Source organism: Pteropus vampyrus, unplaced genomic scaffold, assembly GCF_000151845.1.
Source record: "Pteropus vampyrus isolate Shadow unplaced genomic scaffold, Pvam_2.0 Scaffold67, whole genome shotgun sequence".
Classification (NCBI taxonomy): Eukaryota; Metazoa; Chordata; class Mammalia; order Chiroptera; family Pteropodidae; genus Pteropus; species Pteropus vampyrus.
Genome location: NW_011888848.1, coordinates 5,839,631 through 5,866,693, shown reverse-complemented (window position 1 = coordinate 5,866,693; position 27,063 = coordinate 5,839,631). Strand labels below are relative to the sequence as shown.

At 40.7% G+C, this 27,063-nt stretch overlaps 1 protein-coding gene across 2 annotated transcripts in view; it reads left to right on the top strand.

Moving 5' to 3' along the window:
* NFKB1 (nuclear factor kappa B subunit 1) overlaps window positions 1–27,063 on the top strand; it is a 110,036-nt gene extending 82,973 nt beyond the window's left edge. For both annotated transcript variants that reach the window (XM_023531392.1, XM_011361512.1), the window contains exons 12-24: window positions 4,600–4,743; window positions 5,882–5,971; window positions 7,279–7,464; window positions 8,664–8,805; window positions 12,229–12,343; window positions 16,862–17,063; window positions 17,562–17,731; window positions 18,056–18,158; window positions 20,634–20,758; window positions 22,093–22,159; window positions 22,758–22,930; window positions 23,782–23,959; window positions 26,559–27,063. In XM_023531392.1, the coding sequence (XP_023387160.1) occupies window positions 4,600–4,743; window positions 5,882–5,971; window positions 7,279–7,464; window positions 8,664–8,805; window positions 12,229–12,343; window positions 16,862–17,063; window positions 17,562–17,731; window positions 18,056–18,158; window positions 20,634–20,758; window positions 22,093–22,159; window positions 22,758–22,930; window positions 23,782–23,959; window positions 26,559–26,716 (1,853 nt within the window). In that variant the 3' untranslated portion in view covers window positions 26,717–27,063. The remainder of the gene's footprint in view (window positions 1–4,599; window positions 4,744–5,881; window positions 5,972–7,278; window positions 7,465–8,663; window positions 8,806–12,228; window positions 12,344–16,861; window positions 17,064–17,561; window positions 17,732–18,055; window positions 18,159–20,633; window positions 20,759–22,092; window positions 22,160–22,757; window positions 22,931–23,781; window positions 23,960–26,558) is intronic.

The window sequence follows — 27,063 nt, the reverse complement described above, 5'->3', positions numbered from 1 at the left end:
TAATATAATTAGCTTTTCTGTAATCTTATTTTGTATTTTACATACTGAAAACTGTGATTCCGAGAAGTGATCCAAAGACTTCACCAGACTGCAAAGTGAACCATGGCACAAACAAAATTAGAAACCCTTGGGCTAGAAGGAAGTGAGACTTGGAAAAGGAGGTCAGGAAATGATTGTCACAGGCACCCAGGTCCTGGCTGAGGTTGAAAACCACTAAGGTGCCACAGCAACGACCCACACATGTGTTGGATCCTGTGATAGCAACATGTGATGGGTGATTTTGAAGAGGACTTTCTTTTCCTAGAATTCATGTTGTGTCAGGAGCATTTAGAAGATGCTTCTGTGGGTACTTGTTTCTTTCCTGAGGTTGCGACCTCTCTACTAATGAGTCAGATTTATAGTGCATTCTCTGGTGGTTTGAAAACATTGTCAGGAGACATTCTTTTCCCTCCATGTGAAATTTCATGCAAAATCTCAGTATAAAAACCTGATAGACTCTGGTTAAAACAGAGGTGGAGAGCTCTGCCCACTTAGCCTTCCCCAGAAGCTCTCACCTCTCTTCATTTTCCCACCGAGGAGCTGCCTGAGGTCTTCTGAATGCTTCAGTCTGCATAAAATTTGAAAATCGCTCCTTTAGATTAAATATACTTCTTTAAAAGTCAACACAGAAGGTAAACACGGCACATTTTTCTAACTTTATGAAGAAAAAAAGATTTTTTTTAATGACCTGTTTTATGAAAAAAGATTTTAAAAGATTTCTTGTCCTAAAATATGTTTTCAAAATAATGTTGATTTTTCCAACAGAGAATTGTATTTAAAAAAAAAAAAAAAAACAACCCAGATCTGTATGAACTGAGAGACCGAACTTGGTTTCTAGGCTGCATGTCTGCCTTTCCTAGGGGTGTCTGTGTTTTAAGAGAGTATGATACAAGAGGGGCATGTTCAGACTATTACTTTCATTGCTACCCTATCATGGTAGGAGTTGTCTGATGCTGGAATTAGAGAATAAGGTCTCCTGAAAATTCAAAATCCCACCTAAATGCTTCAAGCATTTACGTTCCAGGCCATCATTGACTAAAAGCTCAATGCAATACAAACAATAAAAGAAGAACCCTCTGGAAAAATAAGGGTTAGCTGTTGAGTTTCACAGAAAGAATAGCCAACAAGTATTGTGACTGAGTCATTGTGAGATTAGACCTGTTTTATCGAAAGTAACAAATGACCTTAGTCTATAAAACCTTCTGGATTATAAAATCCAAAACTGAAATAATCACAAGGAGAAACAATCCCACCAGGCATGTGACTAGTCAAAAAGTAGCAGTCCATTTAATATAAAAGTAAAGGAAAATGATCCAAACTATATAATCCAAATGAATCATTATATATATTTCTCAGAAGTCACTGAACACATCTTTCACTGCCCCACGCCCTTCAGGCACTCCCTGTCTTACTGCCTAATTTTATATTCTTCATTATTTTTATCAGTATGTAAAATTGTCTTATCTGCTAATTTATATGTCCATTGTCTTCTTCCTACCTCCAGTAGGAATATTTTTTAGGTCAAAGATTTGGTCTTTTATGTTCATTGCCACATCTCCAGCATCTAGAACAATATATGTCACATAGCAATGCTCATTAAATATCTGAGAACTGACTCATTGATTGTCCAACCAGGTTGCCATCCTCATCCAAAAGGCTAGTAATTTGTTGAGTGCCATCAAGTAGCTCATTAGATAAAGAAATATAATATATTCTTCTTGTACAGAATTATCCAGTCCTGAACTCTGCATCTTTTATGATCATTGGCATTGAACCTCATAGAAACTTCATGGAGATGGTTGGGTCCAGGGCAGACAGTTAAAATAATCAAGAGAGGGATGATTGGCAAGGGAAGAAGGAAGCTGCGGAACGGCCTAAGGAATGAAAGACCATATGACTTTGCAGTCTGAAAAGATGGAGATTAGGAAGGAACAATCATAACCTGTAAACTATGAAAAGTATGGTCAGGATAAATGCAGACATCTTTGCTGACAAACTAGAACCTGAAAAGTGAGAATGTGGTACTTTTAAAGCACAAGCACAGCAAAAGGTGGTAGAGGCTAAAAGTTTATATTTGTGAACTAACCTATTATTTTCAAATCATTGATTATTAAAAGAAGCACAGATATTTTGGAGTGTTTCCCAAAGAATGGCAGCCTAATATAATGGAAAGCTCACTAGAATTTGGATCTGATCTTCACTCTACCCTGACCTCAGACAAGTCCCTTAATCATCCTAGCTTCGATTCCTCCTCTATAAAAAGAAAGCTTATAGTGAGTGGCCACTTAGCTCCCTTCTAGAACAGGTTGTTGTTATATAGCACGTCCCATGGGGCCACTATCAAAAGCAGACCACAAAGATAAATGAGCCCAGTATGAAAATCTCTACATAATCTTCAGTTTTATGGAAATGTAGACTGCTGGAGTTTTTGTTAAAAAGCTTCTCATGTGGAATTTTTTATATCAGTTTGTTGCCATTGAAATTTTAATGGCTGTAGGATATTTAATATTTTTTAATTGGCTCTTAAAAATTCCAGTTTTTTTCCAATTCCATTTACTGAAATAACCAGTAAATGTCTCTGTTTTGTAAGTTGAAAGAAGTACATAGCAAACACAAAATGATCTCTTTGATAGAAAGCATGTCAATAGATAACATTTTTTTCTGAAGATAAATAAGTTGTCTACTTCTCTCTTGTGTTTCATATTCCTAATGAACTAATATTCTATGTGAGATCAACGGTTTATAGGGTGAGTAATAAATATGACTATTAGTTATTATACAACAGATGGAAAAATTTTATAAATCTGTCCAAAACCTTTAATAAGGAAATTGTTTAAGTTTCTACACTTTGAGATCATCTCTTTCTAATAGAAGCACAGTTTCTTCAAAGGTGACTCATGTTGACTTTTTTCTTCCTAACAAGTCCCAACATGATCAGTTTTTAAAACATTATTTTCTAAGTACACTTTGCTACCCTACTTTCCCCTACTTCATCTTTCAACTGCACTCAGATGATCGCAAGATAATCAGTAAACAATAGCATTCTCTCTAGCCCTGAGATGATAGAAACAACCGCAGAACTAGAAATAAGTAAAGATATTTCTGAACACAAGCAGCAGCCAAAACTGACATGGAAGAATCAGAAATAGGATAGTCATTAAAATTAGGCTACTGATTGAAAAAAAGGATACCACATTGACTGTTTATTCAATTTAAACAAAAAAAAAAACTTTTTTCACTGCTTTAGCCCAAAAGGGAGAAGGGAGAAAAAATATATAGTAGGAAAATCAGAGCAAAGAAATGGCAACAGAAAGAAGAAACAAGAACGCAGCAATAGACCGCAAAGGCAGTGCCAGAACTCAGAAAGACAACGGAGCTAGTGAGAGGCATGGATAGTGAGAAGCTAAAGAAAAACAGAGCAACTACATGAGGAATGAGAGAAGAAAGTCTAAAGAGCATCTAGACCTAGACAATCAAATCTCTCAGCACCTCTGAGAGTAGTGATCTTAGACCTTTAGCTTTCCACATCCCATCAGTCACCCCAACAGATACAGATCCCTCTTCTTATGTGTTTCTGGGGTCCACCCATTTTTATAATCATGGGACCACGAAGAAACAACCTCTCTACCTCTTGCTTTGACTCTATTGTGTCCTCTGTACCAGTGACAGAGGAATCTTCCTAAAATGTCACCACCACACATTATTCTCCAGTTCAAAAACATTCGTTGGCTTTCCTGCCTGTAAGTTAAATTCCTTCAGTTTATAATTCAGGTGCTCCACAGTGTGGTCTCAGTCAGCTCTGTTTCTTAAGAATTCCTCATACTAAACTGTCACTTCAGCTAAACTGTTCTACTGTTGTTCTCATGAGCACACAGCGTACACTCTTTCCTTCATTACTTTTCCTATATACCCCCTTCCCAAAACATCTTTCATTTGCCCTCTCCTGATATGAAGATGATTTGGGGAAGCTTTCCCTGAATTTTCCACCCCACAGGGACTTCCTAGAAGTCCTTCCGTGAACTCCTGGAACACTGGTTTGCACCATGCACTTAACATAAACAGTGTTATAGTGCTATCTCTCTAATTAAGTCTTTCCCCAAAAACCTTAAAATAGGGTTCTTGAGAGCAAAACGTTATGTCCTACTTCTCTATTCCCCAGCATTTAGCTCATGGGACATATATAATAAATGTTAGCTGGTTAGCAATAGCTGTTCTGTACGGCCAAGTGAAAATGCTCAGTAATGTTTTAATTATTCAATATCTTAATTTTAATGGGACATCTAATCTCTCCCTAATATGACTAGCATTGGAGACTTAAGAAACTATTGCAGAGAAGATTTGGGCGTGTACAGTTCTGTGGTCTCTCTGAGGCTGGTTCTCAGTCTTCGTATCACTGGAATAAATATAATGCTTCTTGAAATTTGGCATCTCTTCCTCCTTGGGTGCTTTCTGTTTCCCTTTAAGATGTTAAAAAATACCATTAGAATCAATATTCTTTCTGTGGCTAGTAGTGGAACTGAATCAATCTTTCTCCCCTGGTTTCTCTTCCTTTAACGACAGATAAAGAGGAAGTGCAGAGGAAGCGGCAGAAGCTCATGCCCAATTTCTCAGATAGTTTTGGCGGCGGCGGTGGTGCCGGGGCTGGAGGCGGAGGCATGTATGGCAGTGGCGGTGGAGGAGGGGGTGCTGGAAGCACGGGTCCAGGTATGAAACCGGTGTATTCTTTCTAAAGCTTTTTCACATAGGGGAGTGGTGAATTTTCTTTTCCTAGATTTTCCAGCTTGTCTGTGGGTAGAGTTAACATTTTGATATATTCTCTTTTTTTCTTTTCTTTTTTTTTTTTTTTGGCATACTTATTTTGGTATTCTTTTGAAATATTGAAAATTACAGAAAATTTGAAAATACATAAAATCCTGCCATAGAAGGTTAACTACTTCTAATTTTTTTTCCATGCATGCATTATAGTATATATTAATGCATTTTCCCCAAGGACAGTTTTTCATATCCTCATTATGTGCAGTATTTTAATCCATTTATTTGTATTAGCTATTTATTATCATCACATTACGATTGTGTATAGAGAGGTTTTATGCTGCTTTTCCCTAACAGGTTGCTATAAGCATTTCCCCATGGTAATTTAAGCTTTACATAAGCATAATTTTTAATCATCATTTTAATGACTCATAATATTTCAAGTGAACAAACCATAATATAACTTACTTGACTATTTTTTCCTGTTGTTTTTTTTTTTATGTAAAATACTATACTCAACTCTTCTATCCACATGGCTTTTCTTTTTCTCCAGATTGTTTTTTAATTAGATTATTCGAAGTAAAATTACTGTGCTAGTATAACATCTGATACCAGCTGCTTTCCCAAAGAGTTTTACCAGTTTATGCTTCTACCAAAAATATGTGAGAAAGAATGAAGGTAGCCATGTTTCCTTTGAGGAGTCAGTATATTTTTCTATATTTCATTTGGTTCAGTTTTTTCCTCCAGAGATTGTTTTCCTGTCTTCTGTGTGGGCAAGTCTGAGTTTGGGTGGTGACCGCTCACCATTAGCCTCTCCCCATTACGGATGTGGGAGATTTATTTTCTCCAGAATGGTCTCCGGTGGGCTCCCTTAGGCTGCCCCAAGCCTGGGAGCTGTATGAGATGCCCAGGTGTAAACTTTGCCTGAGGGGAGTTCTGATCATCCATGATGCATCTTACTAACTGTTAACAGAAGCACCGCATGGGGCACACTGCCCTCCCACACCACAGCCTGTGGCTCACCTAAGATTGCCGAGTCTTTGTAAAAGAAACCATAGTGAGGGTTCCTTTGTTTTACTTGCCGTTTCAGGATATGGCTTCCCTCACTATGGCTTTCCTACATATGGAGGAATTACCTTCCATCCTGGAACCACTAAATCTAATGCTGGAATGAAGCATGGTAAGTAATAATTTTTTGTTTTAATACTGAGGAACAAAAAGGTTTTTCATTCATTATCACAATGACATTATCATCTTGAAAAAAAATTGATGAATGCAAATAAACTAAGATACTTTTTGAAAAAAATATTTCCTGGGGAAAGTATAAATTCAACTCTTGATGCTACATTTATGCTTATATATTTACTTCGTAAATGGCATGAACGAGGAAAAGAAAAGAACATTAAAAAGGGACATGCAGAGACTTGACTATTCAAACAAAAAACAAGTCACCAAATTTATCTATTCTCTCTCTTATTTTCTCAAATCTTATAATTTTGAAGACATTTTGAATCTTTTAGGAATGGCCTTTTCCCATCAAATACATCCCCTATTTAGCAGTTGTCACACCAGGTGTTCTTAGTTTATATTACATGTCCATTCTAGTGTACCCATTGAAGAAATAATACGATGAAATCTTCCCTTGTATTGAATGCTTGTTTTTGCATCAACTGCTTTCACGTGTTTTAAATGTAATCGTCGCGATTGCTCTGTAAGGAAAATACTCGTATCTTCATTTGACAGAGAACACCGAGGTTCAGAAATGCTCATTCACTTGCTGAAGGTACATATCTGTTAGTGGCAGGACCAGGATTTGAACCAGGCCTGCCCATGAAACCTAAGTGCTCTCATTGTACCTGTCAGAAAACAGTCGCACCTGAAAGAGAATGATCAAAAATGGTACACTGGATCGCTCACACGCTAAAAAAATATGAATTGAGATCATGTCTAAATTGATTAATAAGCATTAGAGGAAAAATATAACTGCTCTGCTTTCAAGAACTTTAAAAATTCTACCTCCCTGTAATTCACAGAAGAGCTTTATTTCATTTTGTCCTTTACAAATAAACAGAATGAGATGTAAGTTTTTTAAAGTGTAAAAAAAAGGTAACATCTTAAAAGTTCTCATCACAAGAAAAAAAGTTTTGTAACTGTGTATGTTGACAGATATTAACTAGACTTACTGTAGTGATCATTTCACAATACAAACAAATATTGAATCATTATATTGTACACTTGAAATTAATGTCATATGTCAGTTATACCTCAATTTAAAAAAATGATTTTTAGAAGTGACAATTTAAAATCACTCCAAAACATGTTAATTATGACCATTTTAAAAAGAATTTTAAATTATTGTTTTTCTTTTCCCTTTGTAGTAAATTTGCCTCCTACCTTTATTTGACCTATACTAAAACAGTGAATTATGACTTAAGTAATAGGTTTTACTGAAAAAAAAACAAGCAGATGTTTTTGCTTTTCTCTTAGGAACCATAGACACCTCATCTAAAAATGACCCTGAATACTGTGACAAGAGTGATGACAGAAAGGCTGTAAATCTCTCTGGGAAAGTAACCGAAACCACAGAGCAAGATAAGGAGTCCGGCAATTGGGGTGATGAGGCTGCTCTGACGTATACAGTGGGAGTAAAGGAAGAGAACGCTAGGTTTCAGGGTAAGTGAGCACACAGATGATCACGTTGTATCTGTTGGTGATCTGAGGGGATGGGTTGGCTCTAGGTATACAAGTTATTTCTAGAAGACTGGTTTATTTTTTGTTAAACTAAAGATGTTATATCAATATCTAGTTCGGTGTGCTCTTCAGACTCCTGTATGCCCTCTGAAAAGCAGGTGTCAGGTCACTTTATTCACACTGGGATTTCCAGCTTCCTAGTGTCATTTTTTAATATAAAGTACAGAAATTTACATATGCGTTCTCCAAATGTAATCATGCAGGATATCGTGAAAGATAACCTAATTCATTTCTACCACAGATAATAGAGAACAATTTCTATAACTTTAATAGTCTTCCTTTTCTAGACTTTAGCTTGACTGTCATACTAAAGTGGAACTTGGCCTCAAAATAAGAACTTTTCCTTTTATCCCAATGCCTTTTTAAAGGATTAGGATCAGGGTTAGGAAGGACAGTGTACCTTTTTGGGTATTTTGAACCAGTACCCATTAGAGTGTATGTCAGGAGCCTAGGTCATCCTAGATTATACTCAAAAGACTTTCTGTAAAGGGAAATAGAGTAAATATTTAGACTTGGCGGCCACATATGGTCTCTATCGCATATATTTTATATCCCTTTAAAAATGTACAAACCATCCTTAGCCACAGGGCCATGTAAAAACAGGCCTTGCACAGGAGCCCACAGGCTCCAATTTGCCTTCCCCTAACCTTCAGGAAGCAAACTTTACAAACACACCAATGGCTCATGGAAAGTCTGCCTGTCTATGGCAGAAACTGGTTTTTGACACTTGGCCTAACAAGAGAGTTGTTCAAGACACCAATGAAGGATTATTTTACCAAGAGATTGATGATTTATAATTATGGCAAAATCCAATCACCATTATTTGGAGATTGATTGTTCTCCTTAAATTAAAATAACAGACATTCCTGAATTTATTTTCCCCTAACAAACCTTAGACAGTTTTTTCAGATCGGCCTCTATACTTGTCAGTGAGCTAGTGTCCAGTTGTGCTTTTTCTAGTGAACACAATCCAGAAGCATTGAAAAGAGGGAGCATTTTCGACTAAAATGATGTGTATCAAGTTATCAGAATACTGATGCTGATGGTTTTGGCCTCAAGCATGCCATACCTGTAGAGCAAATATAGGAAACTCAACTGTGACTATGGTCATTGCCTTGCAGATAACCTCTTTCTAGAGAAGGCTGTGCAGCTTGCCAAGCGGCATGCCAATGCCCTATTTGACTACGCAGTGACAGGAGATGTGAAGATGCTGCTGGCTGTCCAGCGCCATCTCACTACAGTGCAGGATGAGAATGGAGACAGGTAAGTCAGGGCTTCTGCAGATAAGGGTTGTTTTAGGGTAAGGAAGAGAGATAATCATTGTATGCATACTGGCTAGAAAAGAATTGATTAAATTATTGGGTCCTGTAACTGGAACACTCTCTCAAAGAAAATAAGGTGTCAGTAAGGTTGAGTAGCATAATTTTTTCCTCCTGTCCTGTGGCTCTTACCTGTTGGACGCTACAAAAGCTGGAATACTCATCTAAGAGTACAACATTCTGGGCAAGAAAACTGAGATATGTGTGGGGAATAATATTTTTTGAAAAGCCTTGCTTTATTTATGGGAATAAAATTTGGAATAATATTTAATAAACAAATTTTTCTTTATTTGAATAATAATATTAGCTTTATTTACTGGAATAATATAATAATAAAGTTTGGTCCTACCAAGTCTTGAAAGCAGTTGTTACCCCAACTGTATATTTGTAATGATATTGTACTCAAGAAAAAGCCCACTAAAGACAACAGTCTATGGCCAAACCACCCTGAACTTGTCTGTAGACTTAAAGAAAGAAAGACACAACAACAAAATGATTAAGAGGCAGTTGTCATTCTTTCCCAGTTGCTGGTTCCTTCTCTCCTGCCTCTGTGAATGGTCACCAGTCTGTGAGTGGATCAGACTCATGACCGCCTTAACCCACATTGTGCGAGAGTCTAACATTCCCGACACCATGCCTCCCATTCCTGCTGGGGCTGAGCTTATATTTGCAAAGCCACTTGACTTCTTTCTATAACAGTTCTCTTAGTCCTTTCATTGAGCCCTCTAAAATGATCTCAAAAGCCTATAAAAATAAGAGACAGCAGCACTCAGATTCAAGTAAAGTGTCTCATCTAAAACCTTCCTAAAATAGTATTGACAATGAGAAATCCTTTTTGTGAAAGAGCTTGAGCGCTATGCTTTAAACCTCAGTTTAAAAACTGAACCAAATGCTTTAGGAAAGTGCCAACCTCAGGGTTTCAAACAGAGACCTTTGTTCTCATTCCTTGCACCGTAACCAAGGATGTGGTATAACCACTGGCCTTGTTATACAGTATGAGAGGAACCGGTACAGCCGGCTTTGTCTAATGTCATGAACAGCAGAATGTTTTTTAACAGGGTTAAATTATCCAATTAGTGTTTAATAGCATATAACCACAAGAGAAAGCAGTTAACCAAGATGGGACAGGAGCATTTCAAGTGACATTTTTAGGGACCTGCTGAATTGACGAGTCTAAGAAAGATGAGCGCATACAGGTTAGCAAGGGACTGTTGGTGTTTGAAGGGAGGATTGTGGAAAGGAACACAAGGTGCATGCATTCGAGTGGGAGCATTAAGGAGGAGGCATAAACATGTGTAAGGACCCTGGACATACCTGGAGGGGCCAAGGCGGTGGCCTTCCCTACTCAAGCAGGATGTCAAATACTTAGAGTTCCCTCCTGGACCCCGATGTGCTAATGCAAGCAGGCTCTCGGAGCTTGCCTCAGCTAGAGGCTGGGACACTGAGACCTGGGGAGACAAAGAGGGATCCTCATAAGAATGTAGACAAGAGGTACCTTTTGGCCTTCACAGCTCAGGCCTCTTGTTTTCATTGAGCTTGTCATATTTGGCTAATAATCTGAATCCTTTGGCTATTAGTCACCACAGAACATACAATAAAGAAAAAAATAATACAAACTTCTGGTATTGGGGAAATTCCCATGAAGGTGTGAAGGTTTATGGGGGAGGGGGGATGTACTTCTGCTGTGAAATGCTGAGCTGCACATGGAAATTTTTAGGCAATGTTTACTGTGCAGCCTTTTTCTTGGTATATGTGCATCATCTCTGCGTCACATTTCAGGCCTTTTTCAGAAGCCTTCTTCCAGCCTCACATTTCAAGAGACAGTAGTGAAACTTTGAAATCATTCATTTAAAAAATATCCCTTAAGTAATGGAGTCACAATTTAGTATTTTAGGCTCTCCTGTGACAATGTTAATTCCATGAAAGATATACTTGCTATTTCTAAGAAAGAGGCCTGGATAAAATGATACCTAATATAATTATTAGAGAAAATCCAGCCCGTGCCTCAAATCCCAGATGTACTGCCACCATGTGCTACTTCAAGTGTGCCCTGCATCACAGTCCGCCCATGCTTGCGGGTGTTTTTCCTCTTAGATGTTCATCTGCAACTCCGCAGAGCAGAGCCCATGTACTTCTGAAGCAGTACAGCCTCAGGGATTAAGAGACGGCCTTGGCACAAGACAGACCTGGGCTCAAATCCCAGCTTCACCACTCACTAGCTCTGTGACTTGTGCTGAGTTCTGTTATACCTATAAGTCTCAATTTCATCACCTGAAAAATGAAGAAAACATCACCTACCTCATAGGATTGTTGTTACAATAACTGAGATAATGTATGTCAAGTGTTTAGCATCATCTGGTAAATAGAAGCTCTAAACAAACAGTAGCCACTTTTATTGTTATTGTTCGGTCATTTCGAATTAATTTTAATAGTAATATTTTTCAACAGTTAAAAAAAAATATGTTGCTCCTTGGAGTGATACTTGGCACCTGCCAGTATTTTCAGCCTCATTAGTGTAAGCCCTGAGTTTTTTCTGTCATCCTTATTTTAATGCCTAAACTGTGTGCCAGGGCCGTAAGGCTGATCCAGAGAGAGCTAGCCTCCAAGTAGATCACAGGCCAGAGAGGGAGAAAGATGTTTAGAAAACTGCACTAAACGCGAGGAGAGAAAACTTGCTCTGCCTAGAAAATTGGGCACGTCTTCTCCAAAGATATAAGTTTTGAACTGAATATGAAGGCTGGAGAGGCACTGTCCAGGCAGAGGAAAGGAGCAAAACCATTCTAGTCAGAGGGAATATTTGCAGAAGAGAAACACAATCACATTGTTCTTTCAAAAGTTTAATTCAAGAGTCTTCTCCCGATAGTTCAAAGCCTAACTCCCCTCTTAGGATCTCAGATCTTAAAAAGCTACCACACTGTATTTTGCTGGAGGATGGCAGGGCTAGGTGAGGTAACTACATTTTTCTGAATAGGTCCTAGTTCAGGCATTTTATATACGTCAGCTGTATGTCAGAGAAAGTCAGGGAAAAGTTAGAGGAGAAAGTGCCCTGAAATCACAGCACAGAGGCAGAGTTGGGATTTAGACTTAGCTCTCTCTGCCTTGAAGCTCAGGTGCCTTTCTTTCTGCCTCAAAGTGTCAAACACGAATGCCCCCAGTGACTAGACAGGTACGATAAATGTATGTAGCAGCCTTGGGTAGGCAGAAGAGCATCCCCACCTTAAACTCAGAGATTGTATAGATTCAAAACATTTGGGGACCAAAGGAAACTAGATATGAGAGAATGTAGTCTGCAAGTCTAATCATATCTTGGGAACTTTTTTTTTCATTAGCACTTTAATTGATTATTGCCATTATATTTTTGCTCCAGTGTCTTACACTTAGCAATCATCCATCTTCATGCTCAACTTGTGAGGGATCTGCTAGAAGTCACATCTGGTTTGATTTCCGATGACATTATCAACATGAGAAATGACCTCTACCAGGTAAGCAGAAATATCAAGGAGACAACTGAAGAAAAATCTATCATTTGTACGTGCATTTGTGTGTGTGTGCGTGTTTTACTTCTAATAATGTTAACGGTAGCAAAAAAAAAAAAAAATACAACAAAACATCTTTGCAGGTAATATCCTAAAAGCCCATTATTTGGGAATGTTCTTTTATGAATTGGGATGCTTTGATCTGTGAGTATAATAGCAATCACCCCGCAGTGAAATTCATCATCCTGTTGGGGAAAGGCAAGCTTTAAATTTTAGAAATTCTCCAGAGTCCATCCATTTAGAGGGAGAACCTAGCATAAATGCATCACATCTGTGAAGAAAAATAAAATAGAAAAAGATTAGGTTCGAAAAGCCAGTAATTTATAAGGGTTTCGAAGTCTGCCGAAACACATGTTGACAACACATAGATTAAATATATATCAAAAAAGGGGGTGCTGAAATCAGAATACAAAAAGAAATAAAGGCTCTTGAGAAAAAAGTACCCTTCAAAACAGAAAGACAGCTCAGAGTGAAGAAAACAGGAAACACCAAAGAGTTTTGCCCAGATCAGTTTTAAACAGAAATTAGATGAGCGCAAAAGCAACTTGAGGAACTCCATCACAGATACTTCAGATTTGCAGAGGGAGAAGTTAGGTGGACATTCATGAAGCTTCTTGTTGGGCACATGCAGATGGCAGGTGAAGAAAGGAGATTGAAACTACCTTATCTAGCCCTGCCATCCTCCAGATGCTGGGTTTGGGATCCTGGGAGACCTGGGCCAGCCCCTCTGGCCGAGGGACCGATGGGGCAGCACTAGCATCAGGTAAGGAGGGTTCTACTCTCCAGAGCTGCTCCTGCCTCCCTCCCCTGGGCACTATCCCTTTCCTGCTGCCTTTCCTGGCCCTACCCGTCTTCTGTAGCAGTCTCCTGGTCTTGTCCCCTTCTCAGCTTTCTCATTTTCTCCATCCCTTCACTCAACCCAGAGTGGCTTCCCAGTCCTCCTTGGCCTAGATGGTATGCTTGGATGCCTGATTAAAGCATCCGTCTCTAAAAATATGGACAACAATCATGTACGATTATTTACACAGTAAAGGTGCCTATTCCAGTTCTCAATATTTAAAGCAGGTGATGTGAATCATTTTTATTTCTGCAGGACAAAAGTACTAAATCTGTTACATGTAGCTGTCAATAGATTTTTATCCGTGAATAGATGTTCCCTGATAAGGGGAAGTAATTTCTCATTGGACGTAAGGCTTCTCTGGCTGTCAAAAGAAAAATGAAGGCAGGGATTCCTCACTGACTCATAGTATAAAACAAATAGAGTGAGGTCTAATGTTGGTACTTGGAAAGTCATTTGGCCCGTAAAGCTTGACACTCTCTGGCTTTTGACCTGACCATTCCTTTTCACCATCACAAGTGTACAAATCGGACTAGGAATGGAACGTTGTCACTTTTCGGTTCTCCTTTCAAAGACTGCTTAATTTCACTGCCTGTAGATCAGATTCAAGGAATTACTTGTATTTCTGTTTATAAATAGGACCTGCAAAGGACACAGCACAACAGGATTAGTAGTTGTGATTTATTATGTGCTGAGCTCCTTACTGTATCATTTGGTTACATATATTGAAACTCTCTAGTTTGCTAGAGAGAAAAACCCGGAAACCACCACCTTTGACATGTCTGCATCTTCTGATTTGGGGAATGCAGCACTTTTTCCCTCCCTTTCCACTAGGGCACAAGGATTCTACATCTTCTACTATGCTGTCTAGGTCTCAAACGTACGTCCAATGGCAGCTTTGATTTGAGAGCTAGAAGCCGCTAAGACTTGGACTCTTGTTTATCTGCAGTAAATGTTCTCCGTTAACTATTCTTGATGGGAAATTATACAGTTCTCTAAGTAATTTGAACTATTTGGCAATTGTCTTAAACATTCTCCCCAAAATACCTTTCGCTAATCTTAGTACATTTTTGTGACCATCTGTCGAAATCACATCTCTCCCCGCCCATCCTCTAGAGACACATTCAAAATAATCCAAGTCCATAGAGTTAGGATTTTTCTGAAAATATTTCTGAAATTTATTCCCTTTAAACCAAACCCCATTTTCCTCTCTCGTTTCTTTCCCCCGCAAGGTAGACAACCCCTCCAGTGCATTTGATATGCGATGTTTTATTTGCATATGTTCCTATAAAACATTAGTGGGAGATTTTTGCGCATGTATTTTTTTATCATACTTTTAATTACTGTAAGTATATATTCATAGTTTTAAAAATGGTACATAAGAACGTACATTCCTTGAAGAATCCAAGTTGCCACCCCGGCAGCATGCAAGTCTTCCAGCCCCACTCCCAAATATAACTATTGTATTTGTAAGTAATTTACCATGTATTGGCTACAAAAACATAAAAGCTTTAAGTAAATAGGTATTTTATTATATTTTCACACAAATCTACATTGTATTATACAAACCTTTTTCTTTAATTTTTAATTTAGCCTTTAATTTAATTTAACCTACATTAACCTTTTTCTTTAATTTTTAATTTGATGTAATTATAGATTCATAGGTGGCTGCAAAAAAATGTACTGGGAGGCCCCATGTACTCTTCACCCACTTTCCCCAGTGGTAACATCTTTCATAACTATAATTCAGTATCAAAACCAGGAAATCGACAACGATACAATCCACAGATCTTACTGGGGTTTCACCAGTTTTATATGCACTCATCTGTGTGTGTCTGTATAGTTCTTCGTGCATGCATTTTTAAAATGCGTAAATGGCTTTGTGCTACATGTCGCTATATATCTGCCCTTTCTATTTACGGGATTTACCCGTGCACCTGTGTGTACAGCTAGTTCGTTGTTTCTATTCCTGAAGAGAATCCCTCACTGTACATCTTCCACCTGCAATGTACCTGTTTGCCAGCAATGGACACTTAGCCAGCTTCTTGCTTCCCATATCCGTAGACAATACTGTGATGAATATCCTCACCCAATATATTTGCGTCACTCCAATATTTATGCAGGAGGTAGGCTGCTGGAACATTTGTCTGCTTGGCTCTGCAAAATGTCTGCATACATCCACTTGCCAACAGGCGTAACGTAAAGGTTCCTGAATCCCCACATTGTATAACTATGTAAAATATAATCCTGAGGTTTAATATCTAAAGCCTAAAATATCATAGAAAACCTTTAATGGGACCATGAGAGAAACTTTAAAAAGGCAAAAACAAAACAAAACAAAAACAAAACAAAAACACTCTATTACTCATGGTAGAGAATTTGTATGATATGAATGGCGTAAGATCTTATAATTTCAGATCTTTTCTCATTCTCCTTTCCCATCTCCACAAGTAGCATTTAAGATTAATAAACACAACTTTTATTTACTTAATAGTTTATTTTTCAAGAGGAAGATTCTTGGCTATAATATCTAAAGTTTTGAGGACATCATTCTATTTCAAACTGGGTTATAGTTCTAAAAGATTAATAATAATAATAATAACAATTATTATTATTATAATTGGGAGAGTGGAAATTTGGCAAAAAAAAAAAAAATCCTGTCTTGTTTCTGCTATATTCAGTAATCTTTGTAATTGAGACTTAGATGACTGAACATCTTTCATCCAGTTCTCATGTACTCTGATAGCCTTACACCAGCCAGGATGTCAAGGCTGTCACTGCTATAGTAACTGCTTACCAAGAGGGAAAGTTTAGGCAAATTGTCACTAGACAGACTGGATTTCACAGGCTCCTGTGAAATAGACTGATTTGTAAAAAAAAATATGTTGCTATTCTGTCAGTGACCTCGATTCTTTGAAAGATATTTTCATGTTTGTGTTCGTCTTACTCATTTTGAAAACACACAGTTTTCAAAACATCTCGTTTTCATTCACTGAGGTACTACTTCATGGGCAGGGGAATCAAATGGATTATTTACTTACCTGTTAGGTGTCAGCAAGTCAGTTTGTTCATCTGAACTCTCTTAGTGAAATGGTTCTGTTGTCCTAGTTGTGACATTTAGAATCCTTTGACAGCTTTTATAAAATGGGTGAGGGAAAGTTCTATTGATCGGTCCCATGGAGTCAGTCCATGGAACAATATTTTTTAAGTTAACAAATTTATTTCCCATGTCACCATAGAATTACAGCACCTTTGCTAATGGAGTTCTGTTGAGTGGTTCATTTAAACTTCTCCAGTGAAACCATAGCCTTGATTTGATTTAACATAAGGAATTATCAGCTGAAGATAGAGTCCTACTAGAATGGTGAGAAACAAGAAAGCTATTAAGAATTGTATATAGAAAAATCTTAATAATTGAATGGCTAAATGTTGGTCCAGTATATATACTTCATTAGCATATGATATGGAATAATGAATAATTCATTTGCAAAGGTGAGAAGTTAACCTGGGAAGGGAAAATGGCCCACAGTACGAGTCTACCTACCATAGTGGCAGCTGCCAAGCACCCGTGGGTTACAAGTGTTGGCCACTGACCAGTGTATCCCCGCCCCTTTTCCACTTCCCAGACGCCGTTGCACTTAGCAGTAATCACCAAACAGGAAGCTGTGGTGGAAGACTTACTGAGGGCCGGGGCTGACCTGAGCCTTCTGGACCGCTTGGGTAACTCTGTTCTGCACCTAGCTGCCAAAGAAGGACATGATAAAATTCTCGGTATTTTACTCAAGCATAAAAGGACAGCACTACTTATCGACCATCCCAATGGGGAAGGTAAGAGATAGTCACACATCATGGTATAACCTTCTCTATCTACTTTCTAACAATTGGTAGGTATTTGATAAATGTATGTTATTCGATTTGCACCCAAAGTGCTTTCGTTAGTCACCTGGAGTTCCTCTGGAATTTCTTTTGCTCACCATTGCTGATTCCTTTAAAGATGACCTGGAGTAGTTAATCAATAGGAAGAAAAAACAGAGGTCTGAGCAAACACTGAGCTTGAAGTGTAGAAAGCAATCATTTATTCGGAGGGTGATTATTTGCTCTCATGTCTCCTGAGAACATAAAAGGAGACAGCGGTTTTACATGCAGAACTGACTTACAGCACCTGTAAAGACTGTCTGGTGTAGAAACGCTGTCAGCACTAGACATACCCAAACCCGTTGGCGTTCCCTTTCTGTGGTCCAGTTTTGTCATCTCCTTCAGCTTCACTGAGGGCCATCTCGTGAGCAGCCCTCCCACACTGTGACTGTCCCTGTGCTTGGGCTGCAGGTCTGAACGCCATTCATATAGCCGTGATGAGTAACAGCATGCAGTGTCTGCTGCTGCTGGTGGCCGCAGGGGCAGACGTCAACGCCCAGGAGCGGAAGGCAGGGCACACGGCGCTGCACCTGGCTGTGGAGCGCGACAACATCTCCTTGGCCGGCTGCCTGCTTCTGGAGGTGAAGGAAGCACCTGTCGACATTTACATTAAATTCCAAGGGGAATTTAGGGAAATCTTTTCTAAGAACAGAGCTGGTAACAGCCTTTCTCCCTACATTCAGCTCTATATATTTAATATCTGTACAAGGTTTCAGAGCAGCCGTTTCAGGCATTCCCATCATCCCTTGTCCGGCATCTCTTAACTGGGGATTGCTTCAATGGTAGAGCCTGCCCGAAATAGCAACTGGGTTAGTAACATGACCCATGGAGTCATGAAGACAGGGGGACGTGAGGACAAAAAGAGAGCCTTCAACTAACTCTTTTCCGTGTGGGCCGGATTGTAGGGTGATGCCCATGTAGACAGTACCACCTATGATGGAACTACACCCCTTCACATAGCGGCCGGAAGAGGGTCCACCAGGCTGGCAGCTCTTCTCAAAGCAGCAGGTAAGGCAGCCAGGCGGTCAGCGGTGGAAAATGTTATCAGGTGTGCAAACCTAACTTCAATAGAGCAACCTGTTGCCTTCTTTGAGCCACAGATCTGCTGCTGAAAGGTATGAGTAAATAAAAGTTCTATGGCAAATCACACACCTTCACTACCATCAAGGCACTGTTTGGGCTAGTAATCCTGGGCTTCATCCTGAGAGTCGTGTTAGTTTTTACTCTCTAATTCACCTGTGTGTTTTGGGTTTCGGTTGTTCAGGTTGACTCTCTTGATAAGAGATCTTAAAGTTGAATTTAATTCCTTATAGAATTCTAAGCAGTACCTGTCTCATTATGTCAGAAGTCTGCAGAAGGAAAATGTGTTGGTGTAAGAAATCATGTAAAGACTTATTTTGCACGAAAGATCTCTTAGAAATTGAATAGGAAAAAACAAATGGGGAGTGTATCGAGTACTGTCACTAAAAATTGCTAGCATTTATTCTCTCTGTACCAGGCATTGTGCTAGGCACTTCACATGCCCTGTCTCATTTAATCTTATTTAATCCACAATAACCCTTTGATATAAATACCATTATTATTATTCTCATCTTATAGCCGAAGAACAGACTAGAGAGACTTCTACATCCCAGTACCAGAGTCCCAATAAATGGCAGAGCTATGGATCACACCTTGTCAGTCTGAACTTACAAACTCTATTTTCCCTACTTCAGCGGTCCCCAGACTTTTTGGCACCAGGGACCAGTGCTCCTTTGAGAATCTAATGCCTGATGATCTGAGGTGGAGCTGAGGCGGTGCTGCTAGTGCTGGAGAGCGGCTATAAATACAGATGAAGCTGCACTTGCTCACCTGCCACTCACCACCTGTTGTGTGGCCCTGTTCCTAACAGGCCCTGGACTGGTATTGGTCTGAGGCCTAGGGGTTGGGGACCCCCACTTTACTGTGTTTCTCTCCCTTAATTCAAGTAAAGATTTGCAGGTGTTATTCCATTTAATCCTCTAGTCCTATGAAGTATAGAAAAATTACTCCTCATCCTTGAATCTCTATTGCCTTGTATATTTTGAACCTCAGAAACTGACAAAATTGGTCTCTCAAACCTACTCTGACATATCAGATTTACTTTAGAGGTTATTAAATTTTTTTAGAAAGTAAATGCTTCATAAATTCAAGAAAACAGAGCAAGTTAAATACCTTCTTAAAAATTTGAGTCCTGAAAGATGTAAGAACTTTTTCTTCGGGCACCACATTTTTCTGATTAGTAAAATCACATCCCAAATAAACAGCAGCCTCTTCTTTTCTCCTTTGTCAAGCTGAATATTCTCTTGAATAAGAGACTCTGATTGTATTGTGTATGAATAGTTTTGGAAGTCAGTGGTTATAATTAAGGTACACCTTGAGACAAGAAGCTATAACATTTTCAAAAATGCTTTCTCTTGAATACTTGGTATTCCATGAAAGGAGTAGCAAGTAGCAGTTTCTCCAGTAGATAAATGAAGAATTCAGGTGAAAAATCTAGTCCTGAGCTCGAAGCCATAAAGGTCACTTAAGGAATGGACAGCTCAGTTCCTCCAGTCTTTGGTCCTATAAATTGTTCGTCTAAGTTTCTCCACCGTTTTCGTGATCAGGTAACACTATTGCCTCATAGATCAGGCTAGCACTGGGAGAATGAAATAAGAAATAGCATGAAGATCCCTCTTTGATTCTCATTAGGCACTCTCTATTATAGAAGTTGGCGCAAGCCAGATGTTCTCCCAGCAAGATGAAAACAAGTCCCTCTTCCCAAAAGAGTGTGCTGAACTTACTGCTGTTCACTAGGCGTCACGTTAAACACTCTCTCATAAAAATAGTTTCCAAGTCTCTAAGAAGCAGCTCTAGCTCTGATCTTTAATCCTTGAGTTACTTTTGGTGTTTCTTGCTGCAGGCTAAGAAACAAGACTAGAAATTCTTCAGTAACTAAATGTTTTAACAGAAGGTGGTTTTTGTTTGCTTGTTTGTTTGTTTGTTTGTTTTGGTGTTTTTTGTTTAAGGATCAGGACCCTGGTAATGCTGTCCTCAGGAATAAAATTGAACATGTTATCATTAAGGAGCAAGCACCTTTGCTCTTTTGAGGAAACAGGAGAAAAAATTGAGAAATATGCATGAATCTGACTTTCATCTTGAGCACCCCAATGCCTATAAACTGCTGTCATTAGTCTTCAGATTAAAGATGCATCATTCAATTTAAAACTATCCTATATAGTTAAATGTGAGAGAGTATTCCAAGTCTTTTGTTTAGAAAATGTCCTTGGCCAAATAGGGTATCTTCAAACACAATCAAAATAAATTGTAATTTAAAAGGCCTCTGGATACTTCGGTAGGAATATGTTTTATATATTTATATAAGTAAACATGTTTTATATATTTATATAATCTGACCCCTGCAGACAGCTGGACGTTGAGAAAATCTGGGTGTACCTAATGCTGTGTGACTTGACTTTGCAGGAGCAGATCCCCTGGTAGAGAACTTTGAGCCTCTCTATGACATGGACGACTCTTGGGAAAAAGATGGAGAGGATGAAGGAGTCATTCCTGGAACCACACCTCTAGATATGGCCACCAACTGGCAGGTGAGTGTGGCTCCAGTGATAGCTGCTCCTGGGGGAGCTAAAGGTTCAAGGATGTAAGAACAAATGGCCTTCCTGGGTATTTATTCCCCAAAGCACATGCCTTTTATCTTTTAAGAAAGTCTGTTTGTCAAGAGCTGTATTTATCTTGAAAAGCCTATCCATGAAAGATCTAGGTCAGCAGAGTTCTGAGTGTAAAAGTGTATACCTAATCAGATCAGAGTTTAGTTGTGGGAGAGGGATAGACCAGAGAAAACACAAAATGTCAAGTTATTCATTCTGAACTCACACCAGAATTGTCCCTGTCTCAGTTTTTGAAACGAGGAAGAATTTCACGTTTGCTTGAACTTTGCTAAGTGGTTTCTGAACAGAAAAAGAAACAAGATTCTTCTGAGGATTTCAATAATACAGAGTAAACAGACTTAAAGCTTTCCTCAAAACTCCACTGACCTGAGATCTGAAAGTAAAAGGCAGTTACTGAGTCTTTTTAGCCCAGGATGAGAGCCAGAGGGAGGTGGGCAGCACACAGATCTCCAACAAAGCAAAATCGGCTTTCTTGGGGCAAGCGCTGCTCCACGTCCAAACACGGCTCGTTGCTCCTGGAGGCCCATGTGGGCCGAGCTGAGTGACCCTGGCAGAGAGACCACATGGTTCTCTTTTCACACCGAGCACCTGGCTTTCCCAGAAGCCTCACCACAGAACGCAGAAAGATAACCCACTTCGGTGACCCGTGTCATCCTTACCCGGGTCAGCCAGCAGCAAAGTGACTGCAGAGAAAACAGAATTTGGAACTTTGCTTTGTTCTGTTTTAACTTAAGGCTTTTCTGGCCCCTCCGTTAGAATATAGATGGTGCTAGAAGGCAAACACCAAGCCGTGTGAGAGCATTTCTATCCCTCAGTTTGAACAAGTTTATAAAACTCATTCTCGAAAGCCTTTTGCTAGGGAGGAGGGGGCCGCGAGGGGCACAGCTTCACAGCTCTGAGGGGGGTCAGCCCTCACCTGGCTCTCGGAGACATCACTGACCAACGACTCTGGCCAAGTCATGGCTGACCTCGCAACCTTTGCTCCTCGGAAGGGCCATGGCCCTGGCTCTCTGTGAGGCTGCGTTGGGGTCCTCCAGCCCATCTCACACAGCTCCTGTGGAGCACAGCCTCCTGGCCTCAAAGCCCCAGAGGGCCCACTGCCCTGGGCAATGGTACTGACTCCTCTCTCCACTGCTTCATCTTCGGGGTACTAGAACCTTTTAAGAAGGACATACTGACTTCTTTATTCTAAAGAAACATTTCCTTCGTGGTCCCTTTAATGTACAGTTCTTCACCATGTGTTTCCTCAACAGGTATTCGACATATTAAATGGGAAACCATATGAGCCAGAGTTTACATCTGATGATTTACTGGCACAAGGTGAGTTGTAAAGGAACCAGGTCCTCTTAACCAGCGTTATCTCCACACCATCACTGAAAGGGATCGGGGAAGGGGGTGGCTCCATAGTGTAGTGGTTAGCACGTCTGCTTTACGTGCAGAAGGTCCTGGGTTCACACCCCAGGTGGAACCACAGACCATACCCAGGGTGCGCGCGGCCCCGGGTGCACACCGCGAGCACATGGAAGGAGATGCCCTGTCTTCAGAGATCCAGTTCTTAAGGGGAAATGGACCCATCCATAGGTTCAGGGGTGGAAGTGGGCGAGGGAATTAAAGAGGGGAAAAAAAAAGAAGGGGGTTGGAGGAGAGCCAGCATTACCCAGGGTGTTCTGTGAATGGCACAGTGGTTATTTCAGAATCAGAAGATTCTAGAGTTACGAAAGGGGATGTCCAGGGATGTCCAGTTGTGATCTACTACAATGCATACTGGTACTCAGCCAGGCTTCTACTGACTCTCAGCTAAAGGAGTTCGATTGCCTCCAGGAGGCGTTGGAGGCTGCGTAGCGCAGCAACAGTCGGCCCCTCCACAGAGTGCCTCCCCTCAGCTAGAGGAGTCATGTTCCTTCTTCATTTCCTTCAGGAGACATGAAACAGCTGACCGAAGATGCCAAGTTGCAGCTCTACAAGTTGCTAGAATTTCCTGATCCAGACAAAAACTGGGCTACTCTTGCACAGAAATTAGGTCTGGGAATACTCAATAATGCCTTCCGGCTGAGTCCCGCTCCCTCTAAAACTCTCATGGACAACTACGAGGTAACACATCACATAGCATTGCTAACTGTGTTTATTTGACTTTGCTCTGTTAACGTCACTGCTGGCTCTGTTAAGGTCACTGCTGGGCACAGCCTCCTTCCTTCTCCCTTAGCTCTGAGAGGGAAAATTAATCATTGCCCGTGTCCTGGGAGGGCAGCCCAGGTGAGGACAGAAACCCACCTTCCTCAGAAGGCTATTTCTGATACCTTGACATGTTCCCTATTTTCAAATACCTTGAGATTTTCTGGGGGGCGGGAAATGCTATTTAGAGGGTCAGGATGGTAACAGAACTTCGATCTTCCTGAACGAACAAAATAGACAATACTCAACGGTCATCTCTTCCTCTTTCCAAGAACACGCCTTGATCACATGTCGGAACATGGAATCAACTTTCTGTGAGGTGACTCCTAGTGGAGCCATTGCCTTGTGATGCTTTAATTTCTAAAACTAAAAGAAAAACATGAGGCGAAATTATTTTCTTCTGGACCTTTTATTGATAGCTCGTATTTTTCAATGGCTTTCAGAGCTTCCACTTATACAAGGATACTGCATAAACTTCACTCTAGGTAGAGTTTCACTGCCTAGGCATATCTCTCCCTCTCTCTCGCTCATTCTGTGCTTACTGTAAACTGCTCCTCTGTGATTTCATGAGTGAGTCTTTGAGGTGAAACACAAAACTTGACTCAAAGATTTTGTATTTTCTTAAGACGCTCTTCACTCTGACCTTTCCAGACCACCTGATTCTCACGATGCAGAAAGCACCTTCTGCATGTGCTGGAGCATTTACAGCCTGCCTGGTTGTTCCTTGAACTAGTTTTCACCCAAGAACATACTTTATTTTTTTCTTGCAGGTCTCTGGGGGCACAATAAGAGAGCTGGTAGAGGCCCTCAGACAGATGGGCTATACTGAAGCCATTGAAGTGATCCAGGCGGCCTTCAGCACCTCAGGAACTGCAGCCCCCAGCCCAGTGAAGACCTCCCAGGTCCACCTGCTGCCTCTCTCACCTGCCTCCACAAGACAGCAAATAGGTAAAGAACAAAAGACAGAGAAAGCAGTCGAGGTCTTTTCGGGCTCCCCAGGCCCGTGTGTTTGGTCTCGGGATATGGCATGTCCTCCCCACCACTCTCTCCTGACCATGCTGTCCTGTGTGTCAGTCTCCTCCCCACCGGGGATTCACGAATTCTACCTTCTGCCCCTCCTGACACCTCCATTCACATAAGGGGCTGTCCCCAGGAACAATCACATTGATACATGAGTTACTTAGATTTACAATAAATACTAAAAAAACAACATGATGGTGGGTGGTTAAGGTAAATATTATTTCTCTCATCTTTTAAATTAGAGAGAGAGAAAATACACTGGAACCAGCACTGGCACCCAGACTGTAGACAGACACAGTGGGTTTCCCACCACACGCCTCCCAGACCCTCAGCCTCCTCCCCATGTTCGTAACACGGACCTTGTCTCCCACCATTATTGGTTCCATCTGTCATCCACCTAAAACATGTAACATGCTGGACTCCACACAGCCCAACAACCCTGTACTTCCCTCTAAATTATTCTCCCACCCTCTAAACAACCATTTCATGCTTTCTCTTTCCAACCCCCAACATCCCTTCCCCTGCACTAGTGGTTTCTCCCTCCTACTGGATCACCTAGCAAGCATGCTGTGGTTTCCCTCATCTTTTCAAAGTAAAAAACAAAACAAAACCAAAAAAGCACTCCCTTTATCCCACTTCCCCTTTACCTACAGCCCAATTCCTCTGTTCCCCACACAGCGAAGCTGCTCAGGAGGGTATTTTACAGTTGCTCTTCACCCTCTCCCCGCTCCTTGACTCCTGCAGCCGGGGCCCATCCCCGCCACTCTACCAGCCCTGCGCTTGTCTTGATGCCCAGTATCTGGCCAGATCTGCTCACCATCCTTCTTGTCTTCTCCACCACTGCCAACATGTACCCCAGCTGAGCAGTTGCTCCTGCTTCAGACAGTCTCCCCTCTTGGCTTTTCCACAGCACACTCACCTCACTGCCTCTTTCACACTCCCCCTTTAAAGTCACAGCCCTCCAGAGCCCAGTCCTAGGCCCTCTTTGCTCGTCCTTATTACATGGGACTATCAGTACCCCACCTGGACTGAGTACTGGCCACATTGATTAGAAGCACCGCCATCCTCCAGGAAGTTAAGACAAAAACTTAAGACTCTCCCGTGAGTACTTCCTCGTCCTAACCACCGCACAGTCAGCCATCAGGTTTCTTCCTCTCCACAACCGCCACCCTCGCCCAGTCCACCCTCACCACCTCCGTTCCTGCAGCAGCTCCTCATCAGTCTCCCTGTTCCCTTCAGTCTATTCTCCACACAACAGGTAGTGTGATGCTTTTTAAAAACTAGTGAGATTGTGGTACTCCTGCTGTACACCCTCCAGGCCATTTGTCCATTCAGCAAATCTTTACTGGCTGTGTCCTGTATGTTGACTGCTGTGTGAGGCTTTGAAGGTGGGGCAGTGAGCAACAAAGGCAGTGTCCCTTCTTTACCCGTTGTCCTTGTTAAAAATGGCTTTCATCCGCCCCACTGATCCAATCCAGCCTTGGGCCCTTGGGACCTTTTCTTCCTCTTCCCTGAAATATCCTCACCTGGCTGGCTCCTTCTGACCATTCAGTTTTGGCACCAGTGTCACCTTATTGGGGGTACCCTCCCTAGGGCAGTCAGGACCAGTGTTGTGTCCACTTAAGAAAGGAATACTGCATCCACCAGGAAAACCACCCACATTTCCTATCTCATAATCTAATGATCCTTCCACACAAATGAGTACTTAAATCTTAAAAAGCATTAAGCTCTTGATTTATAGTTATTTTTAAAATACCTCACAGCTCTTAGCACATAATAGGAACCCAATAAAGATTGGTCAATTGAATAAATCAGTCAATAACAAGACAATAGCCATGTTACTGCCATTAAAGTCTTAATTATTTATGGTAATTTAATATATAAGAAGATAGCATTTTGATTCGAGTATATTAGACTTCTCTCCCCTTGGTAATTCTCTGTCTCTCTCAGAAATAATTCACATTGTTCAGATCCCTGAAGACACTTCTCAACAAGCTTTTGACCTAATTGTCCAGTATAGACTCATTTTCATCCAAATCATCTTATTTTTTGCTACCAAAATGTTTTTGAGGCATATATAGTACTTAATAGCATATAAGGCCTGGAAGGACTCCTTATTTTTAGTTCCTACTTCTGTCACCAATTTATTTTGCATAAGGTTCAGCGATGTCCTCAGCTATAAAATAGGTAATACGGTAGTCAGAAAAATACACCAGATTTCTAAGAAAGAAAGGTGCACTTCAGGCCAAGAGAATTCAGGAAGAATTCTGATAAACATGAGGCTAGATTTTGGTGTCTTCACAGTTTTTATAGAACTGGGTGCTTTCTGTCCCTCACCCCACTCTGAACAGCACTGACAAGTGATAGGGTAGGCGGGGTGTGGTGAGTTTTAAAAATTAATGGACAGAAGTAGCTCATGTGCATTTTAGATCCAAACTTTGAGCCCACCTAAAATGAAAGGTGTACGAGAGCAAAGGTGTCACCTTGTTCCCACTGCCCCACAGTGAATTGTGTTTTCTCCCCTCAGATGAGCTCCAGGACGACAGCATCTGTGACAGCGGCGTGGAGACATCCTTCCGCAAACTCAGCTTTACAGAGTCTCTGACCAGCAGCAGCTCATTGCTAACTCTTAACAAAATGCCCCACGATTATGGGCAGGATGGACCTATAGAAGGCAAAATCTAGCCTTCTGGCAATTCCCAACCTGTAAACCAAAGTTCTGAAATTCCGTGGTATTGTCCAAAAGAGGGTAAAGTGCATCCATCCAGTGGTGCTTGGAGGAAAACCTGCCAGCCTGAATCGCTCTTGATTTAACTCAAAGCCTTTGAAACGTGGTTTCCTTTCTTGATTCTTAAATGAATTTCAGTTCGGCTCACTTGCAGATAGTATCTAGCCGTCACAGCCTTCGGCAAGGCTGGTGCTTCGTTGGGGGTGAGATAACTTGTTGAGCTTTACTAGCTGCTTTCTGTTGTCATTGCTGCCATCCCTCTGCTGCTGTCATTAAAAAGTCTCACGGTCCCCGCCTGGTGTTC